The sequence below is a fragment of the Schistocerca gregaria genome, chromosome 1 (genome assembly GCF_023897955.1).
Source record: "Schistocerca gregaria isolate iqSchGreg1 chromosome 1, iqSchGreg1.2, whole genome shotgun sequence".
NCBI lineage: Eukaryota > Metazoa > Arthropoda > Insecta > Orthoptera > Acrididae > Schistocerca > Schistocerca gregaria.
The window spans coordinates 579,647,552-579,668,673 of record NC_064920.1 but is presented as its reverse complement, the minus strand read 5'-3'; the positions used below and the strand labels follow the sequence as shown (position 1 = coordinate 579,668,673).

At 37.9% G+C, this 21,122-nt stretch overlaps 1 protein-coding gene across 5 annotated transcripts in view; it reads right to left on the bottom strand.

The window, feature by feature from the left end:
* LOC126356897 (calcium homeostasis endoplasmic reticulum protein) overlaps positions 1 to 21,122 on the bottom strand; it is a 300,421-nt gene that overhangs the window by 155,941 nt on the left and 123,358 nt on the right. For all 5 annotated transcript variants that reach the window (XM_050007406.1, XM_050007405.1, XM_050007408.1 and 2 more), the window contains one exon: positions 4,023 to 4,238. In XM_050007406.1, coding sequence (XP_049863363.1) covers positions 4,023 to 4,238 — 216 coding nt within the window. The remainder of the gene's footprint in view (positions 1 to 4,022; positions 4,239 to 21,122) is intronic.

The window sequence follows — 21,122 nt, the reverse complement described above, 5'->3', positions numbered from 1 at the left end:
AATTTTGTGGATCTACAAACTTTGAGCATGGTAGCTTTTTTTATACACAGTTGCCAGTAGACATAACTTTCACAAATGTGTTTTCGTGTTTTCTCATAATTTAATTGATTTATCCTCACCAAAGTATTATTTTTGCCATAAGCAAAAAGTGCATGACTTGCCACATAATTGTTAGCTCTGGGGCTTGGTGTGATGATGCAGCAGTTTTTTCCACTGGGATGGCTGTGGTGGCATGGGAATTGGGGAAGTGAATCAGACTCATCAGTGGTTCTGTAGGATAAGTACTAGAGATTGGAAGGAAGTGGAACAGGAAAGGAAAATTGCTGCCCTCCTGGTAGAGTTAGATTGGGCTAGGAAAGATCTGGGCATGTTAAGGAGGGAGATTGGTAAAGTGGAGTGGGAAGTGGCAACAGGTAAGAGAATGAACAGGTTTAGACAGCTTTATGGTGAATGTTAAAAATAAGCCTGACCTCTTGCTTCAGTTAGAAACTGATGAGCTTCATGCAGACGTTATGTGTAGGCAGGGCACAACAAACTTCCAGCTAAAGACTGAGTAAGAATGTAGGGAAGTCAGCAAATAGAAAGAAAGTTCTGTTGTAAGGTAGTTCTCATGCCAGAAGTGTAGGCCAGCTTTTGAATGACGACTAAGGATCAGAGAACCAGGTCACCAATGTTTTTAAACCTAATGCCGGGCTATGTCATGTGACAAAGGATGTGGGTTCACTCTGTTATAGGTACAATATAGAGTGCAAACTATACACTAATAAGGATTGCATCAGCATCACAAAATAATAAGAGTGGAGTTTGTGTCTCCGACATCATTTGGACTCTCATGTCAGGAAAGTTAATTTGGAGTCAGAACGGCTGCTTGGGTCGGATGTGGGGGTCACATATTGGTGTGACTCCTGTTGATTTCCTCAGTAGGTGGGATTATATTAGGTATGGCCCACACCTCAACGGGAAAGGGAAGGTTAAACTGGCTGGGCCAATACAGATAATTTAAGGTAGGGAGGCACTGCCATAGTGGTAAAACACCAGTGGCTACAGGTCTTGGAGCAGCAGCTTTTTTAGGATAGAAAGGACAGAAACAAGTCAAGTCCTGTGAAAGATCAGGAATGAAATGAACCTTCAGTTTGAGAAATAAACTAAACAGCATGATTCTGGCACAATGTATCAGCAAACATAGCTGTTGCTTAAAATTTTCTTTCAACCCAGTTTTATCTCAGTCAATAAGAAATGCCAACTATCTCCAGCGCATCAAAATATTCGAGGCTAATAAATAAAATTAATGAATTACTTATCTACACTGATGAATTAGAGTCAGCCAACCCATTTGACATAATCTGCCTCTCTGAACATCAAGTGACCAACTGTATAGATTTGTTAAGTGTTGCAAGGATTTAGATTAGATTTTCACTTTTGCAGGGTGGAAATGGTGGATGGAGGAGTTGCCACACGCATCAGGAATTGTCATAAATTTAATAGCACAGACATTCAAAAATTTTGCCTAGAGCAGCATAGGGAAGCATGTGCAACAGAAGTAGAATTTCACAATAAATCATTCATAACAGTAAGTGTACATCAATTATCAGCACATAATTTTTTATCAGTTTATAAATCACTTTGAAGCTCTATTGGCCTATCTGACAACAAAAAAGAAAGAATTCGTGGTTGCTTGTGATTTTAATGTAGATTTTCTCAAAAACCCTTCCGTAAGAACTTGCAGTCAGCTTTGTCATTCAACTTAATTCATAATGCTAACATTCCAACTAGAAAAGCTAAGAGTTTGAACATGGCTATTGATAATATCTTTACAGAAATGTCTAATGAACAAAATTATATTATAAAACCAATAATAAGTAGCACCTTAGACCATCATGTGCAGTTCCTCTTGCTAAATGTTAATACTGATCAGGATATAAAATCTACTAAACCTCAGTTCAAGAGGATAGTTAGTAAGTTAAAAATTGATTGTTTTAGGAAACTCCTCATAGCATGAATGAGAAATACAACACTTACGTACCACAAAATATTGAAGAACGTAATACGGACATCAAAACAAATGCATTATACGAAAAGGATAGTCACATTAGATAACAAAATACAGACAATATGGGATACAGTGAAGAAAGAGACTGGTAGAACCTATGGATAACAGGTGTGTGTAGTGTTGCTGAAATTTACAATAAGCACTTCATAAATGTTTGCGAAAAGCTGAGGTTGTCAGGTTCAGTAGATGCTGCAAAGGAATAACTAAGACCAGTCCTTAGAAATAAGGACAATAATGTGTGTATGGCCCTCACAAGACCAGCAGAAGTAATGTCCACCATAAAATCATTAAAATCAAGAAATTATTGTGGCTCTGATAATATATCAACAAAGTTGATTAAACAGGGTGCCTCTGAGTTTAGTGACCTCTGAAGTTATTGTGAAATCAATCTTTTATCAGTGGCACATTTCCTGAATGGTTGAAGTACACTGAAGTTAAACCTTTGTGTAAAAAACAAGATAAATATATACCATCCTATCTCTCTGACATAAAACAAAGTGGGTCAATAGGAAATAGATGTGCATTAAGCTACCAGGTATCATTCAACTATAAACCAGTAACACGTTGTGTCCGCCAAGGTTACATCTTAGGACCATTACTTTTCCTTGTGTATATCAATGACCTTTCATCAGTAACACTACCAGATGCCAAATTTGTTTTGTTTGCAGATGATACAAATGTTGTAATAAATAGTAAATCAAGTATAGTCTTAGAAAGGTTGGCTCATGAAATTTTCATGGACATTAATAAATGGTTCCAAGTCAATTCTCTGTAGCTAAACCTTTTTAAAGAAAGAAAAAGAGAAAGAAAAAGAGAGAGAATATAATATATGCAGTACGGAACTCATAAAAGGTTTCCTGCTATATGATGACAAGTAGATAGAAGAAGTTCAAAATGTTAAATTCTTGGGATTACAGCTTGATAATTAATTTAACTTGGAGGAGCATACCACAGAACTGCTGAAGTGCCTAAACAAATCTCTATCTGCTACACGAGTGTAGTAAGACCTAGATGATATAAAAATTAAGGAGCTAGCACACTTACACTTACTTTCATTTCATAACATCATACAGGATTATTTTCTGGGGTAACTCATCAAACCAAGCTAAAATTTTCCAAGCCCAAAACCATGCCATTCAAATTATTTGTGGTGTCAACTCAAGAACGTCCTGCAGAGGACTGTTTAAGGAACTGAGGATACTGACTACTGCTTCCCAATATATCGGTTGCTTAGTGAAATTTGTCATTAAAAACATACATACATTTTTTCCCTCCCAAACCAACAGCTGAGTTTATAGAATTAATCTAGAAATAAGACTAGCTTTCACAAGGATTTAAAGTCCCTTACTTTGGTCCAGAAAGATGTCCACTCTTCAGCAATACACATTACCTATAAAATGCCAGCAGTCATAAAAAGTTTAATAACAAAGTTCCGTTTGAGAAGAGTCTAAAGATTTTATTGGTGACCAACTCCTTCTAGTCTAGTGATCAATTTCAAAGCAAAACCAGCTGATGCTTGCATATTAATAGTGATATCACATAAATGTGAATATTGTGTACAATCTAACTTCTGCACAAATTTTGTGCAGTAATGTGATCATTGTAAATAAGTGCTGTAAAACAGCATATCTGTTCTTATTTTGTAAATATTTATTGTGTATTCTTGTTTTCTGACATATTCCACAGCCCAGAGGACTGCATCACTATGGATCAACTGGAACAAAAAGCACCTCTAGGCTAGTCTCTGGAAAACCATGTGCAAACCCCACTCAGGAGAGGCAGTGTACCAGAGCAACGGCTGTTAAAACTGACACTGGTTCTAGATCTGGCTCACTGTCTTGTCTTGTACTTTTCTCAGTTCGAGAAAGTCACATGGAATACAAAAGTTACAATACCTTAATGACTAACAATAACAAATTTACCATTTAACCTAAACAGCCAATAATGCGAAAATACGAGATTCCAACAGTACCTGTATCTGTTGTAAAGCATGCTGAACAAATGCCTGGTGCTGTGCTTGGTAACCTTCATAGGTCTGTTTTGTTGCAGCCATTATTGGGGTAATGACAGCAGCATGCTGCGTAATGAGTGCTGCTTGATATTCAGACCAAGAACGTGATGGGTTTCGTAACTTCTCCACAACTGAAGAGTCAAAATAGTTATTCTTGGACTCCCACAGGTTTAACAACTGTATTTAAAAAAAAAAAAAGATGAATTAGAATTGTTACTGAAGAAAGGGACACTGCAAAGAGTGAAAAAATGCTTGTTAAGTAAAACATTAATAAACAACTACAGCAGCAGCTTGGGCCAGGCCTCCCTTATTTATGTAAAAAGTTGTGATGCTAAAAGAATTCATTCACAAAAATTGATAGAAGAGAAATGAACCACATGTGTGAAAGAAAGGTGCAAACTGTACATATGTTGAATATTAACAACAGAGCTTCTAAAATCAAATGCTGGCAGTCTATTAACATTTGGTCAAACTTGCAATCAAGAACACACAAACCAAACAGAAGTGGCAGAAATTAATTTCAGGGACTAGAAAATTTTGCCCTGAGAATTAATTTCAATGTTATCCTGGCATTTACTTTATTAAAATGATTTGAATATTAACAGAAGTTTCCAAGATTTCAATATAAACTGAAAGAATGGAAGCTCTCAGTTGGAATATCAACAAATGTAGGGAAAAGACAGATTGCTACTTACTGTATAGACGATACAGTTAGTTGCAGATAAGTACAACTAAAAGACACTTACTATGTGCAATGTGTGTCTTAGTTGTGCCTGTCTGCTACCTAATGTGTCATCTTTATGGTAAGCAGCAATTATCTTTTCCTTACATTATCAATCTGTCCTTACAGTAGCAATCTGTCTTTTCCAACATTGTAGATGTTTCTTACATTGTTGTTTTAAAACCCTGCCAGACAAGAAATAAAATAATTCAATTCGGTAAAAGAGATGTCACTGACACCTGTCTGATTCTCCGCTACTTTGTACCGTGTGACTCTAGAGAAGATGTTAAATGTTTCTGTATCACTGAGTTGTGGGACATGATCTTTGGCCCCAAAACACGTTGAAAAACTTTTGTCTCGCTGTTTTGTAAATGATCATAACGTGACTGACACAATATAATTTTAAAGTATTCTAAGTCAACTGATTACATGATAGAAACACCAACAGGCCATTTTTATGCAAATGATGAGTCATGACATACCAAATCTGTTTGAAATTGCTCCAGGTGTAACTGAGTTATACTTTCATGTCATTCCTTTTCACCCCAAACCCTCTGCCACATGGGAGCTAGAATGTCTTACTGTCACAGTAAACAGCAAGTCACATATGTGCCAATTCTTTTTGAAATTTCTTGTCACCAATAACTCAACAACCTCAAAAACTATTGATTTGATACCAATATCAGTCGCTATTGAACATTTTAAGCCATGTCTTCTCAAACCCAGCACTCAGAGTTGGTTGAGGTAAATTACCAGCATATTATTTTTATACAAATTGTGAGTCATATATAAACACACGCACGCATGCACACACACACACACACACACACACACACACACACACACACACACACACACATCTGATTGAAATTGCTTCAGATGTTTCCGAGTTAAGTCCTTTCACCCCCACCCCTGTATGTGATAGTTGGTTCTTACCCTCTCTGTAATCTTCATGTGAGTGCACACAACTCATCAAAGTTTCATCATAATCAGATGAATGGCACAATAACGCACAGAAAATAAACAAAAAAATATTCATTTTTGTACATTACACAATGAAAGAAAACTTACCTTATATTTTAACATCTTAGCTGTTTTTCTATGCTGCTGCCACTCAAATTCAAATATTTATTGCAGCACTCCTACTCTCCTATGCCCTCTCAATACATAGTTGCCTATAAGTTGTTGAGCTAGTCACTTTCAGTTCGATGTCATTTCTATAGGGATGTCCGACCAAAAAGTTGTTTAATTTGGGAAAAAGATGGTAACAATTTGAGGCTAAGCAGCTGAGCTATAAGGTGAATATTCAAAACATAAAAAGCTGAAGCAAATCCTTTGTCAAGAAATTTATGGTCTCTCCTCCGAGCTTGTCAGTGAGCAGGACACCCTTTCAATCCCAAAAACATTGTGGCCATAACATTCTTGGGGCTCAGATTTTGAGACCACGAGTGACTCAGTTTCACTGATTGGCGCTTTGATTCTGGACTTTTGTGGAAAACTCATCTCTTACCACTAGTAACAAAATGGTTCAAAACTCTTCACCACCTTTGTCGCATCTTGTGAGAAAAGTCAATGCAGCTCCCTTTCACTGTTTTTTCTGTTCATCTGTCAAGAGTCGAGGAACCCACCTGGTACATACTTTTCTATAACCCAAATCACCACTAACAGTTTGATAAAGAACTAACAACAGAATTTCAGGAAACCACAAGCTCAATACTTCACTACTGAAACATTTATCCTGTTCAAATTTTTCCCTCAGTCCTTGATTAGAGTTTACCAGTTGAAAATGACAGTCAGGATGACTGTTGCAATTAAACACAATCCGCCATTTTTGAACTGAGGCTTCAGACAACACATTTCCATTAACTTTAGTTATATGTCCATAAAATTTAATAATAATAATAATAATAATAATAATAATTATTATTATTATTATTATTATTATTATTATTATTATTATTATTATTATTATTATTAATGTTGTCATTATTATTTTTCCCCTATGTGGAAACTGTACTTAATACACTACAAGCCTCAAACCTGGTAAGATTGCACATTTATCACACATTTTAAAACCCCAAAAATAAGCGGTATCCCACCATTCCTGCTCACTGCTAGTGTTATGCTGGTACCAATAACAGGGAAGATCTGACACGGCAACGAGAATACAGGGAAAACTGCCCACCTTGTCAGACTCTTGCAGTTCCCACATTATAATCTGATATCTTGTTGGGTCACCTAGGTGTACACTCTCTCTCTCTCTCTCTCTCTCTCTCTCTCCCTCTCTCTCTCTCTCTCTCTCTCTCTCCTGAAGGTTTGTACCCCATGCTGAAGCACCTAATATATATTAGGTTCGTGTATGAGTTCATAGAAATTTTGTTTTGTATATTGTTTTTCTGGTTGCTATGGGTTTATTTATCAATTGTCATTTTTTATTTGTAGTTCACTGTTGCTATTTGAGTTAACATATTGCCATTTTGTCATTTGAAGATGGTGAGTGGAACTGTGGATGCTAGAAAACAGAGTGGTAAGTGGAGAAATCAAAATATTTCCAACATATTCTTCCATCTGAGCTCAACCGAGGGGTGACAGCAGCATAGGCAGCTAGAAATGTTTGAATCTTTTCAGGGATAATGCCATTGGGCATAGCTTGGCAAGAAAATGGTTTTCTCATTTTAAGGACGATTGTTTTAACGCTAGCAACTCCTCCTATTCAGGAAGACCTTAAGCGTTTGAAGAAGATTGTTTAAATGTGGGATAATGCTATTGGACAGAGTATGGCAACAAAATGGTTTTCTTGTTTTAAGGAGAATTGCTTTGACATTAGTAACTCCCCCCTTTCAGGAAGACCTTCAGGGTTTAATGAAGATCATTTAAATGCATTAATCCACAATGACCCCCATCAGTGTATCCGATAATTCGCAAATGTGATCATTCTACCATTGTGTAACATATGCATGCAATGTGGAAGGTTCAAAAATAGAGAGTATCAGTACTGCAAACTCAAAGCCAAAATCACAAAAATCAGTGAGTGGTTACATGTGTATCCCTACCTCCTCATTGGGTCATGAACAACACTGACCATTCCTGTCTTGTATCATTACTGGTGATAAGACATGGTGTCTTTAAGCTAACATAAGGAAAAGACAGGAATGGTAGAGATTAAACAAAGCAGCAACACCGTGCATAGACCAGCGTGCACCCACTCAAGATAATGTCACACATCTGATGGGACAGCAACTGTGTGTTATGTACTATGAACTGCTTCTCTGAGATGTAACCATTGCTGCTAACATTTACTGTCAACAACTGAGACATCCTGCAGACGCATTCCAACAACAATGAACAGGAAGTGATGCTACTCCACAATAAAGCCCATCTGCATTCTGCTAGACTGACAAAAAACACTGTGCAGGAGGTTAGATGGGAAGCAATTCTGCATCCACGTTATTCATCTAACCTCGCACCCTCAGATTTTCACCTTTTTTTGCTCTCTAACAACTTTCAAGGACCACCTTTTCCAGAAGAAAATGCACCATGAACATGACTCATCGTGTTTTTTGACTCAAAACCATGATTTCTACGGCTTGGGAATCACAAAGTTACTCCAGCAGTAACAGACTGTTGTAAAAAGTGGAGTATACTTTGTTGATGACTTAACTCTCTGCTGTGTGTATCTGTTGTACTTATTAGACTTACGAAAAAAATGTTATGAATTTATGCACTAAGCCAATACACATATCCTCAACAAGGACACCACCTCCCTTTGCTGCACAAAGACCTCAAAACAGTAACTTGCTGTGTATCTGTGTACTGAGAAGGCCAGTGATAGCTTACTGATTATTCATTCAGTTTTACATGGCACAGCTAGTGTTACAGAATCTGAAGAACATGACCGTGCTATACTGTAAAAAGAAAGAAATCTATTTCTGCAATAAAAGAAGGAAAGGGAGGGGGCGGCAGGCGGTAGTGTGAAATTTCAAAGTGGAGAGTCCTTGGGTTCCTCTCCACGAATTGGGACCTACTGAAATTCTATGGGATGCAAACACAATGCCACATATAGTCATAGGGCTATAAATTATACAGTTTAACTGGCATGGCTGCACAACAAGGTGATAAAATTGAATTGACAGGGGCTAGTTTGGTTCACTCCTAGGCCATTAAAAGTTGATTCTACCAGGCAATCTGAGGTTGGGTTTGGCTTATTTCCCCAGTCATCTAGTTGTATTACACTTTACCCAACTGTCCCAAAAAAAAGTTGCTTCCAAAACATATTTTATTCGACTTCTGTTGGGTCAGCCGCCATTAGAAAATATAAATCATGGGAGTAATGCAATAAATCCCTTATATTCATCAGAAATGAATTTTTTTAGCAAGCAAATCGTTATATATGCCATCAAAGTCAAAGTAGTGTTTTTATATGGCAGAGCTAGTGTAACAGACTTGTTTCTCCGCTTCGAAGAACTTTAATCTGGCATTTTTTATTCATATCAGCTAGGATTTTGTCAACTGTTCAGACTGTTTTCAATTTTAGAAATTCAATTTATCAGTAACTTTACTGGAATATGGGTAAATTTTTTTTTGAGAATATTTGATAGCTATATTTCATAAGTCGTTGGATACCTTAGACTAAATAATATGAGGATAAAATTCCAGTTCACTGAATCGGAAAGGTGGAATCCACATTTATATTAATGATACAAAAAGGTGTACTTTTGAAATATTCTCATTAATTTTATAACGAGTAATCAATCTAAAAAGCTCTGAGCAGATAATAATTTACCCCATGATGTGGCACATACTTTTTGTAATAACCCTGGGACACTCAATGCCAAGCAGCAAAGAGAATTTTATTCCGTATGAAACAGAAACAAAAACAAATGCAACTTAAACTTGATTTTTATAAGGCAGGTGCTGTTGCAGTCCCAAGAAACTGCAGCAAGAGCTCAGGAATAGTCGTCCTAAAAGGGAAGAAAAATACATGGCATTGACCTCAGGGTTCCAAAATACTTTATGGATGCAAAAATTCATGAGAGAAATGTCTCCAGTCTCAAATCAAGTTCTATCAAGCTAACTGAAAATAAGGAATCAATCAGTTTGGAAAACAAAACTGAATTAATAAAATTACTATGGAACACATCTAAATTGATCATATTTGCTACCATGAAATAATTCTAGCACGGATATTGGTTATTAGTGCATTGTACAGGGTGGCACATGAAATGTCATACTCTGACATTTCCTAATAAATATTTTATTTGCAGGTTGGCAAATGTTGAAATGTTGTGACAAGTAGCCATACTTTGTGCACGGCTCACAAGTAGACAGGATTTGTCAATATCAATCATGTGTGTTGCCACTGCTTCAGTTTGGTAAAATGATGAACAACGGCTAGTTGACATTAAAAATGGAAGTAAAGACTGTTGTTTTATGTGGAAACAATGAGTGTAGCAGACACTCAGTGATGTTTTATGTTCGTTCTTGTACGAGGTGGGCTCCCTGCGGACTAGAGAGTGTATAGACTAACCACAAAATTTGAAACTGATAGCAGTACTTTAAAGCACAAATGACCTCATGCCTACACAATCCATACTCCACAGAATACTGAGGCTCTAAAAGTGACTTTGAAAGGAAGTCCTAGGAAATCCATGAGGTGAGCTTCAGGCAAATTGGGCATATCTTCTTGTTCTTTTCAGAGAATACTTCATGTTGACATGAAATTATTCTGATAGAAAATAACAAAATTGTACTTGCTGACTGAAAATGACATGAAACGGCGATTACAAATTGCAGCTTTCGCTTTTGGTAATGATGAAATGATTCATAGCACATGGTTCTCTAATGAGGTATACATTCACCTGAATGACTGCAGCAAGAGGGAATATCAGATTTCTTGCATGAGAAGCTCCCTTTGCTCTACACAAGATTGAAAATGGTGGAGAAAAAGTGAGTGCATGGTGTGTCATTGCCAGCCACAGAATCACTGCACCAATCTTTTTAACAGCACAGTTAATAATGCACGCTACATAGACATATTGCAGGATAATTTTCTTCCAGAACTTAATGCAACAGGGTTACTAATGGAGACACAATGGTTCATGAAAGAGGGATTTCATCTTCCCACAGCAAACATAATTTTAAATTTCTAACATGGGCATTTCAAACACAGTGTGATGTCCCATTGAAATCCAGAATATTTTCAGGGTGGTCTAATATGGCTGCCACACAGCCTGGGTATTAGTCACTGTGATTATTTCTCATGTGGGACATTTTTGAAGAAGACAGTCTACTGCAACAAACCATGTAATCTAATGCAACTAGAAGCAATTACCACAACAATTTTCCATGGAACAACAGAAGACTCGTGTCATAGCACGGTGAGAAACACCACAATTTGTCTCGAAGACATTTTACATCAACAAGATGGACATTTCAAATGCATACTGCATGCTTACTGAGCATACACATTCTGATGTAATGTAAAAAGAAAAAAATCTGTTAATTAAAAGTTATAGACACAGTTCTTAATGTATGCAAGTTGTTATTGTTGTCATCTTATTTCACTGTGCTATGTGCTGAGTAAATTACATTCATCAAACACAACTATTCCACAATTTTGAGAAGAAATAAGGTTGCAGGATTTCTTTCATTTATGCAGCAGCTGAGGTTTAAGATTATAACAACTGCATACATCTACTTATATCATATTAATTTGTGCCAGACAAATAAATTTACTGTTTTATTTTTGCTATTGCAATTTCAGTGTTTATGCCATTATCAACCATGTATCAGAAAGACATAGATAAAGGGAAGACTCAAACAATCTCCATACATAAAAGACTATGTCCTGATTGACTGACTGACTCATCATCATACAGCCTAAACTGCTAAAACACAAAACCAGAAGGTGTGGATATTACACTGTAGGTGTCATGCAATGAAAGATTTTGCGTAATTCCAACCCTATGGGCATAAAATAGATGATGAAAGATTTTTTTTTTTTTTTTTTTTTTTTGAAAAATGTCCTTATTAAGACAATTTTGAAGCTGGACTGGTGGAAACTGGTATTTGGTTTATTGGTCAAAATAAAGAAATACATGTTTCAGCATTTTTTGAAATTTAACAGTATGGGAATGAAGTAGTGGATGAAAGTTGCTGATGCTGCTGCTGCTTCTTCCTCTCCCTCTCCCTTTCTCTCTTTTTGAAAGTATATCATTATTAAAGAACAACTAAAGTATTTTTAAGCCACAGCTATGAACACTGGTATTCGACTTCTTCGTTACAAATAAAAAAATGGCGCAGTGGTTAGCACACTGGACTCGCACTCGGGATGACGACGGTTCAATCCCGTCTCCAGCCATCCTGATTTAGGTTTTCTGTGACTTCCTTAAATCGTTTCAGGCAAATGCTGGGATGGTTCCTTTGAAAGGGCACAGCCGATTTCCTTCCCCATCCTTCCTTAACCCGAGCTTGCGCTCTATCTCTAATGACCTCATAGTCGAAGAGACGTTAAACACTAACCTCCTCCCTCCTCCAACTCCAAATAAAAAATGTTTCAGTGTTTTTGAAAATTGAACCCCTAAGGGGGAGAAATAGGGGATGAGATTTATTATGAAAATATCTTATTACTGAAGCATTTTTAAAGGTTTTGGGGGTGAAATGGTGGATGGAAGTTTTTATAGGAATATTTAATTGTGCAAGCATTTTTGAAGCTACATCTATGGAAATTTATATTTGGCTGCTCTGCTAGAAATAAAACATATGCATGTCATTATTTCTGGAATTTCAAACCTAAGGGGGTGAATGAGGCGGTGAAACATTTTATGAAAATATTTCATTGTGAAAACATTTTTAAAGCTAAATCTTTGAAAATTGGTGTTTGGCTTCTTGGTTGGATATGAAAAAAATACATGTTTCACTGTTTTTGAAAACACCTAAGGGAGTGAAATATGGTCAGACTGATTCACTGACTCCTCATCGGTCAGCCCAAACTGCTAAGGGTAGAAACTTGAAATTTGGAGAGGGTGTGAATCTTCTACTGAAGCCAACATTTAAGAATAGATTGTCCGAAATTCCACTTGTAAGGGGATTAAATAGGGGATGAAATAGGGGATGAAAGGTTTTCCGAAAGTATGTGTCTACTAAGGAAATTTTGTAGCTAGAACTACAAAACCGGTTTTTAGTTTCTTAGTCTGAAGTGACTAGAAGAAGGGATCGATTGGTAGGACATGTTCTGATGCATCAAAGGATCACCAATTTAGTATTGGAGGGCGGCGTGGAGGGTAAAAATCGTAAAGGGAAACCAAGAGATGAATACACTAAGCAGATTCAGAAGGATGTAGGTTGCAGTAGGTACTAGGAGATGAAGAGGCTTGCACAGGATAGAGTGACATGGAGAGCTGCATCAACCAGTCTCAGGACTGAAGACCACAACAGCAGCAACAGCAGCAGCAGCAACAGCAAGTCTAAACTGAAAAATACAAATTTCGGCATTTTCAGAAATTCAACCATTAAGCGTAAAACAGCGTGTGAAACTTTTTTTGGAAATAAATAATTACTAAAAAAACTACTAATCAATTCTTTAGGCTACATCTATGACAATTGGTATTTGTCTTCTCTGTTAGCAATAAAAAAATGTGTTTTGCAGTGTTTCTGGAGATTCAACCCCTAAGGGAGTGCAATAAGGGTCAAAGATTTTTAAGAAAATATTTTGTTACATAAAAAAAATTTAAAGCAAATTTATGAAAGCAATTATTTCACTTGTTGGTTAGATGTAAAGAAATTTTGTTATCGCATGGATGATGCTGTGGAAGTATATCCACAAGAACACAAAAGGCATGGTTAACAAACGCTATGGGCTCCAGCTACCAGAATCGCTTTTTGGTTAGAAGTACATTTGCGAAAGACCAAGCTTATAGGGCCTTAATTAGCATGAAAAGCTTGGAAGGTGTTGCAATTTGTGAACAACATAAAAATTCGATATTTTAAAAAATAAAATAAAAAAATCTCACCAGGCCATACAGTCCATGCAAGCAACACAGCGGGCGCTAAGCTAGTTTGAACTTAAATTTCTAAACACTGTTAACACACACATCCTTACAAATAACTGATGCCGTGTCACAGTAGTGATATGCATTATAAATAATGGTAGTCTTACTTTACAACCTGTTAACAAATCATAGACACATGAATTTTATAAAGGGTAAACAAGAATTCCACTGACGAACTTTCAGATGTTGTTCAGGGTTATCTTCTGAGTATTTTGGTATAAGGGACCAAGAGTCTCCAGGGGCTCATACAGAGTAATATAAATATGATTTATTTAGTTAGTTACCACGGTCACCCTTGTTTCTGTGAAAATACCTTCACAACAGTGAAAAAGCTTATAACATGCAATAACCAAAATGTACAACAAAAAGTCATGCAACAACCCTCAGACATATACAAAACTAGTGTGACTTGGCTGCCGTCAGTGCAGAAACAGCTCAGCATACTGTCATCATGCTGCTCTTCCACTGCATTCAGTGAACCCATACGTGAGGTGCACGTCAGCCAATCTTTCTTCAGTAAATCTATCCATAGTATTGCTTTGCACCACTGTTAATTCCCAACATTTTCGAGTGATACTTGTAGTCCAGTTTTCATTTTTCTCCTGCATTGCTATTACTGTGTCACAGTTCAGGTATGGAAGTACCCAGGATGGCTTAGCAGTCCAATCCTGGCATGAAACACGCCCAACTAACACTTCCAGAAAACAACATCCTAGATGTTTCATCCTGTATAATGCCACAAATTCAGATTAAGAGTGAGTATGAAGGGTGGCATTGCAAATGACAGAAATAATACTTATAATGGAGGCAATAGCTGCAACCACTAATAAAAATAACTTTTATTACTTCATTTGTGCCAGTTCTAGAGACAGTTAAAATACAAATGCGGCTGTAAAAAGTAAAGTCATAGTGTGGTAGCAAGAATAACAAAAGGGAGCATCTGCAACCCACAGATTAACTAGTCAGTAGTACATATTGATGTTTACACACTGAATGACAGCAGCATGAATAAATCACATAGTTGCATAATGGTAAATAAAGAAAGTAGATTGTTTAACAAAATCAATTCCATTATCATAATCTGAGGTTAAAAATACTACAGTACTCATAAATAACTATGTAATAAAAACTTATTTGTCAACACAATGAACAATAAAATAATAAAGGAATAATAGTACTCTAAATTGATGATGTCAACAAAGAGACTGAAACATTACTGGTCAATGAGCCTACCAATAAATTCAAATACTGTAACAATGCTAATGCAATTAAAAGAATTTCTAGATGACAACTCCTTCTACTCATTGGCTGAATTTTTAGATATAAATTAAGGGAGGGAAATAAAACTAACTTAAGCATTAGTGTCATGCAATATTTTGTGTAATGTAATATCTTGTACAGACATCTTTCTTTAACCTGACACGTTCCACATCATTACTAAGTGTCGTATTCATGATCTATGGAACAAGTATTAATCTAATCTAATCTAATAAGACAAAAACCAGAAAATGAACGTAATCTAGCAAATAGTTTGCCAAATTTCACACACACAATAACCCTGACATGTTTAATAATTACTTCTCCAAAGGCTGGATTAGACAAAAGCCAAACCAATGAGGTATGCTTATCAATTAAGAAACATTTAGAACATATGACTGTATATTAATTAAACAGAAACACAGGTAAGTGCGACCAGTCATTTACAATATATTTGTTTATTACCATAAATTGGTTTTAGAGCCTTCAGTTAGTGCTTCCAGTAGTTATATACTTATTTTTATAGTGTGATGTTGGGTACTGGCTCTGTGACAAGAAGAAAGGAAACTCATTAATATATCATCATGAATGATTGTTATTTAGCAAGTTGAGTTGATAAAAGAATCCATAATACATCACCACCTATACTGCCACACTACATAGAGAGATTCATTTGTCAATACAACTTGCCATATATCTATCACTCGTGGCACTACATTAAAATGACTTATATCATCTTGCCAAAGACCAAGTACTCAGCATTGTGCTATGACAATAGATGTGTAACTTCTGCATGCCCCATTTGAAAAGGGGCCTGAAGAGGTGCCAAAACTGGTTTATCGACGTAAACAAATATATCATAAGTAAATCGGGTCAGCTACCTGTGTTTATATCACAAACTTACACCTTCAAATGCAAAAATATTTTGTTGATGCCGACCTGCATATGGAGAAACAATAGTCATAATAAAATAAGGAAAATCAGAGCTTGCATGAAAAGATATAGGTGTTGGTTTTTTTTCCATGTGCTATTTTGGACTGTAACAACAGAGAATCACTGCGATGGTGGTTCGCTGAACCCTCTGCCATACACTTAAGTGTGATTTGCAGAGTATCTAAGTAGATATAGATGTATATTCAGTGAAACAATGGATACTACAGGATGGAATTACAACCTCACATCCACAGAAAAAATTGCAAACTACAATCTACAACTGATCTCGACATAATATTGATATTTGCTGACAAAGGCTCTAACACAATGGTTATAAACAGCAGATATTAATAGGTGGAAGGACTTCAACAGCTGTCAGATACATCCACCTACTATCCCTGCCACAGTGATCCAATTCCAGAAATAAAGCAGGATCTCATCCCTCCTCCTATCCTCAGGTCCATCATGGAACCTCTCCCGAGTCTCTCTACTCGACCTACCACTACCTGCACTCCTCTACCTCCTACATGCTTCCTGAAGTCCTTAAACCCACCCACCCAGAATACCCCTTTGGACTGGTTACTGTGCCCCCATCAAGAGAATCTCTGCTCTCATGGACCAGAGCCTTCTGTCTATTACCTGTAACCTATCCTCCTAAATAAAAGACACCTACCACATTCTCCACAGTTCCTGTTCCTTACAACACAGTGCCCAGATCGTCACTGTCAATACCTCTTCCCTAAGCATTAACATCCACAATGCCCAATGCCCATGGCCTTGCGGATATTGAATAAGACCTTTTGCAATGCTTGACTCACTCCAAATCTACAAATTTCTTCCTGGTCAACATAACCAACAATATTCTCACCCATAATTATGAGGGTAATCCCAAAAGTAAGTTCTCCTATTTTTTTATAAGTACAGAACTTTGTTTGTGTGGCAGTTGGTCACACTGTTATGAAGAGTGCTTCACGCACTGTGTGTGAACATGCACACACCGCACTGAGGCCCTAAGTCTTAGATTGGCAGCTGTTGAGACTGGATCTCTCATTAGATGTTACCGCCAAGTATGAATTGCATGCAGTTTTTCGGTTTTTGAACGCAAAGGACACTGTGCCGATTGAAATCCATCGCCAATTGACGAAAGTGTATGGTGAGTCATGCATGGATGTCAAAAATGTTCGTAATTGGTGTAGAGAGTTTGCAGCTGGCCGGGCTGAAATTCACGACGAGCAAAGGAGCAGGAGACCGTCAATTTCTGAGGAGACAGTGTTGAAGGTTGAGCGAAGCATGCATGAAGATCGACAGGTCACCCTGGATGATCTCTGCACGTTAGTCCCTGAGGTTTCCCGAAGCACTGCTCACAGAATTTTAACAGAAACACTGAACTACCGGAAGGTGTGCGCAAGAAGGGTGCCATGCATGCTGACTGAGGACCACATGCAGCAACGAGTTGATGCTTCCCGTGCAGGACAACTTTCTGGAGTCAATTGTCATGGGTGACGAAACCTGGGAATACTACTTTACACCTGAGAAAAAGCAACAATCATTCCAGTGGCGGAATCCTTCTTCGCCAAAGCCGTGGAAATTCAAACAAGCACAGTCAGCCGTAAAGTCATATCAACCGTTTTTTGGGACTGCAAAGAGGTATTGTTGGTCTACTTTATGCCCACTGCGACCACAATTAATGCTGACAAGTACTGTGAGACTCTGAAAAAACTCAAACAGGCAATTCAGAACCGGAGAAGAGGAATGTTGAACAAAGGCGTACACATTCTCCACGACAATGTTTGCCCACACATTGCTCGGCAAACTGTTGCTCTCCTCCAACAGTTTCAGTGGAATATAATCACCCATCCACCCTATAGTCCTGACTTGGCGCTTGGTGACTATCACCTGTTCCCCAGGTTAAAAGAACATTTGGCTGGAAAGCGATTCAGCTCCAACGACGAGGTGGAAGAAGAGGTTCACTACTTTCGAAACAGCATGGCAGTGAGCTGGTATGACATCGGCATACAAACATTGCCACAGTGCTTACAAAAATGCATTGACAGAAATTGTGATTATGTCGAAAAATAGCTAAATGTTCAAGCTGTAAACAGCTATAAACCATTGTAGAAATAAAAAAGGCTATATACTTATAAAAAATAGGAGAGCTTACTTTTGGGATTACCCACGTATTTATCCTTCAAAGGCATTACCTACAAACACATCTATGGTACAGCAATGGGCACCCATATGGCACCATCCTATCCTTACCTGGTTCAGAACCACTGATGACATCTTGATGATTTCAACTGAGGGTGAGAGCACCGTATCCACATTTCTCCACAACTTCAACACCTTCTCCCCCAGTCACATGACGTGGTCTTCTTCAGCCTAAACAGTCTACTTCAGTAATGCCAACCTCCACCTCAAGGAAGGCTACATCAGTAGCTCTGTCCACAGCATATCTACCAATCAGCAACAATACCTCCACGTTGACAGCTGCCACTCGTTTCCCCTCAAGAAGTCCCTTCCACACAGCCAAGACACCCATGGTGGTCATACTGTAGTAATGGGCAGATACTCTCCAAATGTCCGCTGCTCGTGGCCTTGCAGTAGCATTCTCGCTTCCCGAGCACAGGGTTCTGGGTTCGATTCCCGGTGGGATCAAGGATTTTTACTGCCCCGAGATGACTAAGTGTTGTGTCGTCTTCATCCCCATTAGGGTCGGACGAAGGCAATGGCAAACCACCTCTACTAGGACCTTGCCTAGTTCGGCGGTGCGGGTCTCTCGCATCGTTCCCCTATGCTCCGTCACGGAGTATGGGACTTCATCATCATCATCATCATCATCATCATCATCATCACTCTCCATATATGACAAGGGTCTCGCTGAGGCCTTTACAAACTGAAATTACTTTCCCAAACTTGTCCAGAAACAAATCTCCCACACCTTGTTTGACAGCCACCTACTACCCACTACATATCCACAGTTGGGATATAAATGAGGATTCCTGTCATGACTTACAAGGGGAGGCCATGACATTGGGATCACAGATGTACTTCAAACTTTGTACACCTTTAGTAGGCCGTTAAAACAACAGAATGTGAAAGTAGTAAGGTGCACCACTCTGGCAATTCAGGAAAAATCGCAAGAGAAGTTTTATGCATCTATTATGTAAAACATGTATCTCTGCAATGGGGCTGAGTGTAAGAGTTCATTGTGGTCATGTGGTTAGCGTTCGTGCATGGCAAGTGGGTCATGGAGGAGGCGATGGTTTGAATTCTGGTAACACGTTTTTTTTAAAAAAAATCTTTATTTTTTGCATCACTGCTCTCATTGTTTATTTATATGACATTTGAGAGATAATATAATGCAAAAATCCTACATGCATTTTCATGAAGTTGTAGCAAATTTTATATGTTATTTGACTATTTACTATTTGAACATCTTGTTTAGGTGCTAGTCAACAGCATGTACGAATTTTAGAAAATACATTACACTGTGTTGTCTGTGATAATGATATTTATTCTACTACTGGTTTCAGTCTTAAACCATCTTCAATGGCAGAAAATTATTGCAGGATTATCACGTCATACATGCTTTGATATATGTTACACTGAAAATCGTAATTGCCAACATAAATAAAAAATTGTAGCAAGATTACAATACGATGGCCCGATGACAAAAGGCCTGCGATAATTTTTCTGCAGCTGAAGATGGTTTAAGACCGAAACTGGTATTTCCTATGCAAATGACGTTATTCAAAAATAATGATACAGTAAGTCACAGTATGCCAGACTGAAAGTGTAATGTAGAATTACTTGTGGGATGTGCTCTCGACATCACACGTTGCAGGATATTATTTGTCATACAGACATGGAAAACATAAATTGAAACTTCATGCAAATACACATGTTCTTTTTTTCCCATTACATTACCTCTTAAATATCATACAGATTAAATAACGAGAACAGTTATGAAAGAAATATAGATTATGAAATAAGTGTCAGTGGGATGCAAACCGTCACCCCGTCTACGACCCTCTTGCCATGCATGAACGCTAACCATATGACCACAAAGAATTCTTACAGCCAGCCACTTTGCACAGATACATGGTTTACATAATAGATGCGAAAAACTTCTGTTGTGACTTTCTTGGAGGTGCCAGAGTGTGCAACTTACCACTTTCAGATTATGTTGTTCTAATGGCCTAGTAAAGGTGTACAAAGTCTGAAGTAAATCTGTGACCCCAATGTCATGGCCTCCCTTTGTTAGTACCATCCGAGAATGGAGCAACTGAATTACATTCTCTGCAGGGGTTCTGCCTATCTCTCATCCTGTCCTGAAATGAGAAACATCCTACCTACCCCTCCCAAAGTGGTATTCTGCTGTCCTCTCAATCTTTGCCATATCCTTGTCTGTCACAACACTATCCCTGCTCCTGACCCGTTGCCTCATAGCTCATACCCCTGCAATATATCCAGATGCAAGAACTGTCCCATACATCCTAGAACTACCACCAACTCCAGTCCTCTCATTGGCATCTCCTATAACATCAAAGGCAGGGCCACCTGTGAAAGCAGCCTTGTGATCAACAAATTTAGCTACAACCAGTGTGCCGCACTCTATGTGGGCACAACTAATAACAAGCTAACTGTCCACAGGAGCGACCACAGCCAAACTGTGGCCAAGAGACAACTGGACCACCCAGCTGCTCAAAATACTATCCAACACGATGTGTTTCACTTTAATGACTGCTTCACAGCCCACGCCATCTGGATTATTCCTACTAACACCAGCCCTTCTGAATTCTGCAGATGAGAACTCTTCCTACAATGTATCCTTTGCTCTCATAATACCCTGACCTCAAACTTCGCTAGAATCTGTACTACCTGTCTATTCCATTCCCATGTAAGTGTACATTTCTATCAATGTTACATCGAATTTTTTTTTTATCTTCAACAACTGTATTTGAATAAGAAATTACACTAAGGAAATTAAACTTTGTTTTTACCTTTCAGGTAACAACAAAGTAGTTACAGCAGATGGCTTTGGCTGCTGCAGGACAATTGCAATTGGAGGACTTTCATGGGTTTCATTGCTTTCATAGG